Source organism: Vigna unguiculata, chromosome 5 (genome assembly GCF_004118075.2).
Source record: "Vigna unguiculata cultivar IT97K-499-35 chromosome 5, ASM411807v1, whole genome shotgun sequence".
Lineage (NCBI taxonomy): Eukaryota > Viridiplantae > Streptophyta > Magnoliopsida > Fabales > Fabaceae > Vigna > Vigna unguiculata.
This window is the reverse complement of record NC_040283.1, coordinates 39,781,348-39,793,616: the sequence shown is the minus strand read 5'-3', so window position 1 is coordinate 39,793,616 and position 12,269 is coordinate 39,781,348. Positions and strand designations below refer to the sequence as shown.

General features: G+C 35.0%; 1 protein-coding gene across 5 annotated transcripts; it reads right to left on the bottom strand.

The window, feature by feature from the left end:
• Positions 1 to 7,887: 7,887 nt before the first annotated feature.
• Positions 7,888 to 11,838, bottom strand: LOC114183967 (probable transcription factor KAN2). 5 transcript variants are annotated; one of them, XM_028071182.1, is made up of 7 exons: positions 11,493 to 11,838; positions 10,399 to 10,767; positions 10,142 to 10,218; positions 10,001 to 10,055; positions 9,737 to 9,899; positions 9,498 to 9,654; positions 7,888 to 8,426 (listed from the first exon to the last, which is right to left on the bottom strand). In XM_028071182.1, exons 2-7 carry the CDS (start codon positions 10,727 to 10,729, stop codon positions 8,094 to 8,096), a joined length of 1,116 nt encoding a protein of 371 aa, XP_027926983.1. In that variant the 5' UTR covers positions 10,730 to 10,767; positions 11,493 to 11,838; the 3' UTR covers positions 7,888 to 8,093. The 5 variants fall into 5 exon arrangements, with proteins under 5 accessions (XP_027926983.1, XP_027926985.1, XP_027926986.1 ...); XM_028071184.1 differs by having other exon boundaries at positions 9,498 to 9,639; XM_028071185.1 differs by having other exon boundaries at positions 10,001 to 10,037.
• Positions 11,839 to 12,269: the final 431 nt, after the last annotated feature.

The window sequence follows — 12,269 nt, the reverse complement described above, 5'->3', positions numbered from 1 at the left end:
TTGAGTGGTTGTGTGTTCAATCCTTACTGAGAGCAAATTAAACATTCTTTTGCCAAATTTTCTTTTGGCATGGAGAAGGAGGGTCAGAAAACCCTAGCCATCGGAGGGAGCAACCAGAAGGCCTAGAAAACCATTAAGTTAATGAGGATTAATGGTTAATAAACCTTTTACATACAAGGAATAGGAGAATTTGGTGGTTCTTAGAGGCAAAGGGAAGAAGGTTTGGGAAGGAAAAACAAGGATTTCGTTTTGAGCATGAATTGTCAAAGTAAGGGGGAGTTGTTTATGTTGGTTTTATTTGAATATAATATATTGTGCCATGTATGGTCGAAACTGCATGAAATTCCTTGTCATTTACGCTATTTTTTCGTAGGTTTCTGGCTTTTACCTAGAAACCACCTGGTGGCTCATTCCCTGCCGCCAAGCGACGTGTTGTTTCTTCCCAGTTTTCTAGGTTCGTTCTTGAATTACCTGGTAGTTAAACTGAACCGCCAGGCGATGCATGATGAGGGGTCACCGTTTTATTGCATTTTTTAGCAAATTGGGATGTACCGATCTCCAAGGTACTCCTATGTACGTGTGATTGCGAAATTCTATGTTCTTGCTAGTAGTGTGATGTTTGTGAATTATAAATGTGTGGGTGTAAACAACTGAATTACGCTCAAATCAAGGAACTCAATAAAAATTCTAGTTTTAGGGTATGAGGATATGAGTGAAGGGTTCATGATGCGTAAAGTTAATTAGGAATCGGGATTTGAGTTGATAAAGAAAAAAAAAACTGTGATGGGTTGTGGTGTGCTGATCAACTTGAAATTGGATCGAATTAGGGAAGAATCGTGGTATTCGTGAATGCAGAAAAGGGAGTTCTGGACCATGATCTGATACGCCGCCTGGCGGCATGTGGCCTACCGCTAGGCGATGTCGAGAGCAGAGGCAAAGTCTGTGGTTGAAATTGGCTGGTCGCGAGGGAGAAGCTTTTGAGTGAATGGAAATAGAAATTAGGAAAGAGAATAAAGTTGAAAGATAACAAGGATTAAAGCTTCTTGTGATTGGAACAATGGGGAAAGTAAGATATATTGGCTTATTGGAAGTAAAATGGTGAGGAATGATTGGTTCTGCATTAGTGTCAAAGTCAATGTTCTATATTCAATTTGGTCCCTATATTTGTTATTTTTGTTCAATTTAGTCCCAATTTTTGTTAACATTAACCAATTTGGTCCCTCTCCAAATTGAAACCAAATTTAATTTTTATATAAAATTCACATTTTTTATTAAATATTTTTATATAATATATTAAATATTTGGTTGTGAAGGTTGAAAAGTCTTAGGGATTAAGGTCTTGGCCAAGAACTAATTAGAATGACTAAGATGGGTGAATTACTATTATATTAATTACATATATTTTATTTTTGGGTATAAGCTCACCCTTTCTGTTTGTGATTGGCGATGATCGTGTGATTCGTTACACGGGAGCAGATGATGATACAGGTGATGCTGCGGATGCACAGACGACGGAGTGAGGGCTAGCTTGGGAAGTAGAGTTAGGTATTTTACTATGTTTTCATTTATGTTATTTTAAATTTTCCCGAATTTAGGAATGATAATATTGCGATGTTTGAATTTCTTTTCGATAATTATTTATTTAATTAAGTAATATTCCTTAGGGATGTTACACACTTTGTGCTGCTAAGGCCAATAAGATCCTTACAATATCAAGTGTTAGTTTTGATATGGTGATTTTAGCCAAGAAGGGGGGGTTGAATTGGCTTTATAAAACTTTTTTGAAAGCTTAAACCTTTTTTCAATTGAATCTAATAGACTGGAAAGTTTGGATGTAAATGTTGCAGACCAGTACACTTTCAATCGATTAAAATATAAAACAGCAAACTAATTTGTTCTTGAAGCTATAAAACAGTCGATTAAAAAGATAAATCAGTCGGCTAAAATATTGGAGATTTATGCAGAATGCAAAATTCGCAAATTCAACTCAAACAACAATCTTTTACATACAAGAGTTGTTCCAATTAATGTTTTTAACGAGTATATAACCTCAGATTACACAAGAACACATTAAATCACACCAAAGATCAAATTGCTTGGTTTTCTTTAGTTTTTAAAGAGTTTCAAAGTGAGTGAGATGAGGGAAAGAGAAATGCACAACTATTTTTATACTGGTTCACTCAATCACAAAGCTACATGTAGTTTATCAGGGCAACCTGAGCCTGATTTTCACTATATTCAAAAGTTTTACAAATCACACACCAAGATTACACTTTTGAACAACCAAACTCATAAGATTTTTGACTCACACAAAAATCTAGACACACACCCTGCAAGAATCACACTTACAGATTTGAAATCACATCAGGCAAACCAACCAGAGGCACAAAAACATCCAAAGCTGATGGTGGTTGTCCCTAGCCAACCATACATGTGTTCTTCAAGCTACTCACAAGCCAAAATGCCTCCAAGATCAACCAAGATCTTTAAAAGACGCGTTGCAGTTGTGTATTGCAGAGAGAGAGCTTTCTAGAGAAGAATGACAAAGTTTCATGCACAAAAACTCAAATACGCACCTCTACTTGCGAAAAACAGCTTATATAGTCTAGTTTCAGTGAAAACGGTCGATTGAATTTTCCGTACAATCATCTAATTTTACTTGACTTAAGTGAAATCAGTCGATTGAAAAATAATTCAACCGATTGAATACATTCATACCAGAAACTATATACAACAAGCCTTTTAACCTGTTAAAACCCATTTTAATAAATTAAAAGAGACACATTAAGGCACACAAGACATCTAACTTATGTCATATAGCCTACCAACAAGATATAACATTAACACATTACATTTAACATGTTATTTTCATATTTAATACACTAAAACTTAATCATCAAGTGGATTTTCATCAATCTTCATCAAACACCTATGATCTTCATGCACATGGCTTTATCAATTCTTTGCTTCAAGCTTGCTTGTGCCAACATCAAGTCTAGCCACTAGTGCAAATACCTTCGTGTAGTCTATTCCATATTTTTGTGCATAGCCTTTGGCCCCTAGTTTGGCCTTGTATTTTTCTACATTGCCACTTCATTGAATTTCGTCTTAAAAATCCATTTAACTTCAATTGGTGTAATACCTTTTGGAGAATCAACAAGCTCCCAAGTATTGTTCCTTTCGATCACCTTCATCTCTGCATCCATTGATTCTCTCCACTTCTTGCTTTTACATGTTTTCTCGAAGGAGTGTGGATCGTCAATGTTAGTTGCTATCATTTCCATTAAGCTCTCTTCTTATGTTTTTGCTGAAAGATTAGTTTCGTAATCGGCCATCCAAACGGGTTGTCTTCGTAGTCTTGTTGTTCTTCTTTCACTTGTCCTTGCTGCCTTCTCTTCAACTTGATTGTCCATTATTTCATTTTGTATAGATTCTGCATCGTCCTGTTCTATATTGTCTTCCAAATCGAGAGCTTTGGCTTTATCTTTTTCTGCATCCTCATCCCAATTTCAATTTTTTTTCCTTCTTCAAACACTACATCTCAGCTTACTATGACTTTCTTTGAAATGGGATCATATAGTCTGTATGCTTTAGACTCATCACTGACTCCCAGGAAAATGCATCTTTGGCTTTTTTTTTCTAACTTGCTTCGTTTTTGGTATGGAATATGAATATGTGCTACACAGCCAAATATTCAAAAATAGTCAACGCATGGCTTTATGTCACTCCAAACTTCTTTTGGAGTGAGTTGATCTACTGCAGAGGTTGGGCTTCTATTTTGAACATGTACACACCACCGAACCACCTCGGGCTAGAAAGATTTTGGAACCTCCTTCTCGTGTAAAACTGCTCGTACAACATTCAAAGTGGTTCTATTTTTGCGTTCTGCGACTCTATTTTGTTGAGGAGTATAGGCAGCCATCAGTTGCCTGAAGATACCCGGATTAGTACAAAATTTTGCAAACTCCTTAGAGGTGAATTCACCACCTCTATCCGTTCTTTTGTTGTTGTGTGAGGATGATGTGATGGGACCACATATGTCTGCATGGATCAACTGAAGCTTCCTTGAGGCCTCCACGTGCTTCGCTTTGATATGAAGTCTCATTGTTGCTTTCCGGCAAGGCAAGTAGTGCAAATTGTTTTGGCAAATTTCATAGAAGGTAGTCCAAGAACCAAATGTTTGCATGCAAGTGTGCTCAGCCTATGGAAGTGGAGGTGTCTAAAGCGACTATGCCACAATTGAGCTTATTTTTACAAATCATCTTCAACTTGGAGGCACATGGGTTGCGGTGACGCTGTCAAGTAGAACATCTTATTCCCTTTCATCTTAGTGTGCATAATTAGGCCTTTATCTGGGTGAAATATTTTGCACATGCCACTTTGAATTAGAATAGCTAACCCTTTCTCATGAAATTGCCCTGTAGGTAGGTCTTAAGCTCATGCACAAAGTAGACGTCTGATATTACATGTGAGATACCATCAATTTGTACTCGAATGCTTCCTTTTGCGACAACAACCATTGTGGTGTCATTTCCAATTTTGATCGTTCTGCTAAATCCTTCTTCTATGTTTGCAAACCAATGTTTGTTTTCGGTCATATGATTGTTGCAACCACAGTCCAGAAACCAAACTTCTTCTTGTACAATTTGTGCTGACTCTTCATATGCCACCAACAGAACCTCTTCTTCTGCCTCCTCAAGTGCAAAGTTAGCCTTCTTCTCTAAATCAAGACATTCATAATTGGAAGTGGACTAACTTGTGGCACTTAAAGCACTCAATGAGCGCTTTGTTGATAAGGTATATGCCTCTTCCTCTCCCACGATTGCGACCACCTTTGCATCTCCCAAATCTGTCATTATTATTTCTACCAAATTGGTCATCATTGTTGACTTTTAGTACATGTTTATCCATTTGAAATTCTTGCATCCATTGCTCATGAACAAGTAGGCTACTATGAACTTCATCAATACTCAACGTGCTCAAATCGTTAGATTCTTCTATTGAGCATACCACATAATTAAATTTGGAAGTTAATGATCTCAAGATCTTGTTGACCATCGTGCTTTGTGCCATGATTTCACCATTTGATTTCATCTTGTTGACCACACTTAGAGTCCTCTCTAAGTAGTTATCAACCTTCTCACCTTCTTTCGTGGCCAACAACTCAAACTCGAGTTGCAGTGCTTGGAGCTAGGCTCTCTTCACTTTAGTAGATCCTTGATATTTTTGTTGCATGGACTGCCATATGGCCTTCGAGGTGCTCTTATCCAGAATAGTTTCCAGAATCTCCATGTCAATGGCTTGAAATATGAAGTTCTTCACCTTCAAGTCTTTTAACTTGGCATCTTCCACATGTTTCTTATATGCTTCAGTGGACATGGTTTCAACTGTTGGTATGCCTTCTTCTACGAGTTGCCACAACTCCTTAGTTCGTAGAAAGTTCTCCATCGTCATAGACCAAAAGTTGTAATGGCCATTGAATCTAGGAATGACCAGCATAACAAACTTCTCCAACGTAGAAATCCTTCGCACTCACACAACACACCCAGTGTATTTTCTCTAACACTCGTTAACTGTATTTTCCTCTCACACTCATCGTGTTTTTCTCTCACACTGTATATCAGGCCCCTTGTGGAGCTCTGATACCAAATGTTATTACTCTAGGTATAAATGAAAAGATGCTTTGAAAATTGTGTCTTATTCATTGAATCAAAGTGGCTTATACAAGCCTTTACATAACAGAAAGTAAAAACTGCCACGCACTGCATGGCAACAAAAATGGAATAAATGGACTCAACTATCTCCTAAATAATAGAGCAGTCTAATAACGTAAAAGCTAGGCACTTTATTTTATTAACTAACACACGTAATAATAGCTTTGACTAACATTTTTCCTAGCTTCAGAGATCCATAACCCTAAAGGAATCCTCTTTGTATTTTTATGAGTTCGTTGCTTACACTTTTTGGCACCTTGGAGAAGGTAAGGTAGTATAATGGTAAAGCAGAGACCACCAATTTTATTAAACTAACCCGACTAGCTATGGATATTAGTTTGTCTATCCAACTTGATAGCCTGCTTCTGACTTTATCAACCACAGGTTGCCAAAATTGTGTATTCCTTGGGTTTCCACCAATTGGCATTCCAAGATACACAAATGAAATTTTCATATGTTTGCACTTTAGAGTGTTGGAGAATTCTCAACCCCCCAATTTTGGTAATGAAAAAGTTTAATTATATATCAACTAAAGATATATAGGTCTATAGTCATCCACACATAAAGGGTTTTGTTTTGTTAGAACAAGTGCTATGAAAGAAACATTACACTCTTTTGGGATCTTTCCTTCTTTTTGGAACCATTTTACAGCTTGACAGACATTAGTCTTGAGAGTATCCCAAATATGCTTTAAGAAGAGGAAATTAAATTCGTTCAGACCAAGACTTTTTGTTCCACCACATCCATTTATCGCCTCCTCTACTTCGTGGTCCCCTATATTCTTCGTTAAAGACTCATTATCATCCTCTGATATGGTTAGGAACTCAATGTTTTGAAGGTTGAGGCTAAATTGCTTAGGTGGAGAGAAACACTTTTCAAAGACTTTCTTTACCTCCTATCTTACCTTAATTGGATCTGGCACCATGAGCCATTCAGATCCACCTCTTTTAAATCGTTCTTGATACTTCAAACTTTACATTATGAAATATTTCATAATGATTTTTTTAATAAAAGAGTTCTTAAATACAATATAAAATATATGTAGTTATTAAAAGTATAAAAAAATAATACACGCATAACTGGTGAGATATCATTATCTAATCTTACGTTATCAATAAAAACTGAATATGATTTATTCTGATTGATTATAATGTGAAAAACGCTGTATTAATACTAAACTCTTTAAAAATGTATTTTAAAATACAGATATTTTAGATTATTTTTCAAAACACGATAACCCTTCATCTTCACCTCCCTTAAGAATGGTTCACGTTACGGAAATTGTCCGCTTCTCCACCAAACTTTGAGGATCTTTGTTTTTTTCTTGGGTTCCTTTGCTTGGATCTTGACATTTTCAGGATCTGAATCCCTATTTAATTGCTTGAAATGTTTTTTTCTTTCTCTGAAGTCTTGTGTATTTATTCTACAAAGCAATCTTGAACCACAGTAGGGTTTACAAATTTAGTATGCAGCCTTGTGTTAGTTTTTATAGAATATAAACTCTGGAAGCTTTTGACGAAGTTAATGGTGGCTAAGTTTGAGAAGATGAAAGTGGTGCCGAGGAGGCTGAAGGAATTTGAATATATACGAAGATAAAAAGAGTTTAGAAAGAGAATTAGGTCGGAAAGATGGCTAGGGAATTCCTTGCAATGTTTCATGGTGGCGCCAAAGAGGAAATGATTTGGTATAACTCAGGGACCTTAGTTTTGCTGGGAATCGTTTTTCTGTCTCTTTTGCTTATAACAATGGTCATATTTTCCTGTGGGCTTGACGACAACGAGCCATATTCACGAAGAGCACAACCACCTCGTAGATATAACAGCAGCCGTCATGGTGGTAGTACTACGCATTCACGAAAATCAGATCGTCGCTTAAGCGGACTCGGTGGTGACGGTGGCGGTGACGGAGGCGGCGGTTAGATAAAATGTTTAATTTAAACTTGGATGTTAGTATTACATTTTCAGTCACAGCGTCAAAATTTTGAGACAAGGTTTTGTCTGTTCCATATGCTGTTAATGATTAAGATGAAACTGAAATTATGATGCAACTGCAGCCGTAGTTTAAATCTTCTTGTTAACTTAGTGAAATCAAGATCACATTGATCCATGGATGTATAAATTTATATATAGTACTTAAATTATTCAGTTGGTTTGATGAGGTGGCTCTTCTAGGGTTTGAAGCTTCCATTGAATCTCTAGCATTCTATTCAAAATGAAATTAATGCACAACATTCTCTCTAATTCTCACGTAAAACAACATCAAAAATCAAATAACTAGGATTACTTATTTTGTTTGAGAAGGACATTGATTTGTTAAGACAAGTACTTAAAAGATCTCACTCCTATGCTCTATTTGACACAGTTAGATCCTAGTAAGTACTCAGCCCAAACGACTCCTCGGTGCATAATTTTGTAAACAAAAACTCTCAACATTGGTATCGTCTTTATGGTTTTCACTACACTGTGCTTGTTGTGATGAATTTGAGGATGAAGAAGTGAACAGTGAAAGAGAGAGTCTGGTATTAATTCCTTGTTCACTTTCTGCAGGATCTTTCTTCATTTGGTCATCGTTAACTTTTCTTGAATCTTGACTTAAATTCAGCTCCAAAAAACTCAGAGGCCCTTTCTTTTCATATTCATCTTTGATTTCACCTTGCTTCCATACTTGCACCTGATTAAGGAATTCTGGCATTCGATTTTTAACATCACGTAGCTACAATTCCAAAACGAACCATTAATACCTTAGCTAATATATGTACACACAAATGGAACTCCAAAATTGAACCATTTTTTTTTTACTGAAATTTCTAGGTTCTTATAGCTAGATGACATATAGGATTGTATTTACCAGTAATTATATCTATTAATTAAAAATAATCTTAGATATATGTGTTTTAATGTTAGTACTACAAAAATCAACAGCTCTTTTATGCTTGATAAAATATAATTGAATGATAGGATAAAGTAAATTTATATTGTAAGTATTTTTAAATGACTAATATAACAATGAGACAATTTCTTTTAAATTATAAAATTGGTTATGGAGAATACACAACCCTAACCCCCTGCATATATTTGAATATGAAGAAGAGAGGTAACATAAACTTCCTAAATTTTTACCTTTTATTTGAGAGGAAAAAAGTAAATAGAAAGTGTAAGTTATTTCCATGAAATTCAAAAAGTTATTTTTATCCCAAATTGAAATAAAAGAGAGAACATAACTTTTTTCTTTTTACAATATACAAATTTAAACTAAAAACTCTATGTTAAAACAAATTGATAGATTACAAAGTATTTTTTTAATACGGTTTTCTTCGTACAAATCCATCCCAATTAAACGTCAATGTATTTCATTAGTAAATGTATAATTAAAGGGAAAAAAAAGTATAAACTTAGAAATAAAGTCAAGTCAACAGTTTTCGTAAAGAAAACATTTTATCTCTAATAATTTTCAAACAAAATAAATTAAACGTATTGACCCGTTTTTATTTTTTTTTTGTTAAAAAGGTTATTATAAAATACGTGTTTGAATATGGCTCTCAATTAAAGAAACGAAGCCATTCTTTTAAAAAAAATGGAGAAGTTAAAGCTATGGTTTCCACATTCAGATCTCATCCGAAGCAAAACATTTATAAACTGGGGATATTGGTGCTTAAAAGATTAGTTGTATATATAAAAATTGCATTGGAGAGAAACCCACCATATATAAGAAAATCTTTTAATTTACTTATTCTCATAATTAAGCAAATCAAATTATGTGATTAATGTATAGCAGTTTTATTACCTCAGCATCAAACTTGGCGTGGCCAGTGAGGTTAGGACTGCAAGAACTTCGTTGATACTGATAATTACACAAATCTTTATCCCACACTGAACTTGATCTTATCATCATGTGGTGACTATTGAAAAACCCAGTGGGGTGTAATCTACAGAGAGAAACACTACTGATATATCAGAATTTCATCAATTTTTTAACATATATATATTATAGTTGATTTCCTATTGACTGTTTTCTTTCTATACCTTGAAGAGCCATGAGCACTGATCTGATAAGGTGATTGTTCCATGAGCAGAGATGATGGAACATAATTTCTGTTATCAACCACAAATTGTCGTGGGCCATTAAGTCTTCCGTACATATCGAAAATACTGTGTCTTCCTTGCATTGCCCTATTCTGAGACAAAACTGAAATAAAACACAGTGAACTGAATCATCATGCATGTCTTGCATTGCAATGAGCTCGACCAAAACATGGTTTTACTATATTAAGGTTCTGAAAAATTTACCTTGGCCAGACTCATCAAGCTTTTTACTTCGATACATCTGAATTTCAAAATATAACTATAAGGTGTTACACGAAAAATTGTTTGGCAAAAATGTTTCTCCCGCTGGAGTAGAATAAAGCAACAAATGTTGTATATTTATACCTGTAAATGGCTCTTTACATGTGCAATGCTAAGTCCTCTCACATTCATCAACTGGAGAACCAACTTGGGCGTTGCTCCTGTACACAAAATTATCAAAGAAAGAAAATGTAAGATTATGGAATGTTTGCAAAAAATCTTTCAGAAATTAAAAAGAACAAACATTAGTAACCTTATGTAACACAAGTAGTCAAAGTTTGAGTTAAGGTTTTGAGTTCAAACACATTGTCTTCATTATGCTTGAAGAGAGTTGCACTTACTTTCTTGTCCACCAAGCCTCTCAACAGCATGCACAAAAGCTAGATGAAGATCAGGGGTCCAACGGAGTCTTGGCATTTTGGACCGAACATATTGCCTAACAGCGTTTGCACGCTCTTTCCCTTCATCACTTGAGTTATTGTTACTACTCAAATTACCCTCTTGAGATGATATCTCATTGTTACTGATAGGGTCATCACTGGTGCTACCATCTCCATCATCCACAGCTTCTTCATTCAAATCGAAGAATGAACGTTTTCTTCTAACACTTGCAGAAGAGGGTCTGCTACTTTCACTCTTTTCTTCCTCAGATATACAAATTCTCTCATCCATTTCTATCAGATTTATTTATTCTAAATGCTCCTTTTCTTCTGCAGGTATGGAGTGAAGTCAGAAAAGCAACAAAAATATTAGTTTGCCATTTTTGTTCAAAGTATTGCCATAACCAAGATGATATGTTGCACATGTGGGAAAAAAATATTAAATGCAGTTTAATTAGTTCTACTCATTTTGAAGACACTATACATGATGCTTTAGAAGGACTCCCTGTCTTTCTTACATTTGTACCATAAATTTATTACAGGTTTTGCTTGTTCCTAGGTCTTGGAATTCCACACTAACCAATATATAACCTACAATTTGAAAACTGTGATGACATGTATAGAAAAGCGCATCACCTACAATAAATCTAAGTGAAAGTGCAGTACGTGATCTATTTTGTGAATATTATTAGTTTGTTTTCTTTTTATTTTTTCATATTCTAACAAAATACAAGCTCCTTTTTTCATGTTTTTGTTTGTGTTTGTAAGGGGATGGGGTAGATGTCTATAAGATTCACATTTGAACTTCCACAAAACAACATGATCAATCAGAATTCTGGAAGCAAACTAATCCTTTTTAATTTCAACTGCTAGAGAAGGATGAGATCTACAGCCAAGAAAAAAGTCAAGACTTGAAGTCAAACAGAAATGGTTATTCATAAAAATTAAGCATATATATGTAGATGTATATGTATGTATGAGTGAGCAATTTGAATTGTTCAAAAGGTGGAAGAGAAATAGAGAAATAGAGATATAGAGTATAGTTTTGTGCAAACCATTGGTGACGATGAAGCTTAATAGCAGCTTAAAGTATTCCTTCCAAGATAACTGATGAGACCAAACAAAACGACCACAGATGATTCAACAAAAGCCAAATCTAGTTTGCAAGATCCAACAAAACCAATTTCGTTGGAGACCCCGAAATCTGTTTTGCAGAGGTTGATTCAAACATATCTAGTGTTGGCAGAAAAGTAAGTAGTGTTTGAGTCCTCTGGTGTTGATGGATCCAATATTCTGTAGATGAAAGGAAACCCTATATACTTCCACACACACAGAGAGAAAGAGAGAGAGATTATTTTTCTGGCAAGGTTCCTTTCTGTAAGAGGTTGAGGGTGCATTATTAGCAAGTGGGACTGGTTGGAATGTATGAAAAATTAAGCCTAAAATACCACTAGTCATCGCACATCAAATCAAATATTCTCAGAAATTAGTATATTCAATATAATAAAATATTTTACATGTAGAAGACGATGGTCGGACAAAACCATTGTATTTTCTGACTAATAATATTTTTTACATTTTGATATTAAAACATTTGAGTTAGCATGTAGCTAGCCGGAGCTAACAGATATACTAGATCAAAGCCACACATATGACCACTATTTTGTACTATTGAGAATCATGTGATTTTTTTTTAACCTTTTTTGTTTTTCCAATTTTTCTTTGACAGATTCTGTCCCTTGCCTCTTTCTAGTTTCCTTCTTGCAATTAACCTATCTGTGATAATCTTTACTATTAATGTCATTAAGTTGACCTCTGTCACTCACAAAATC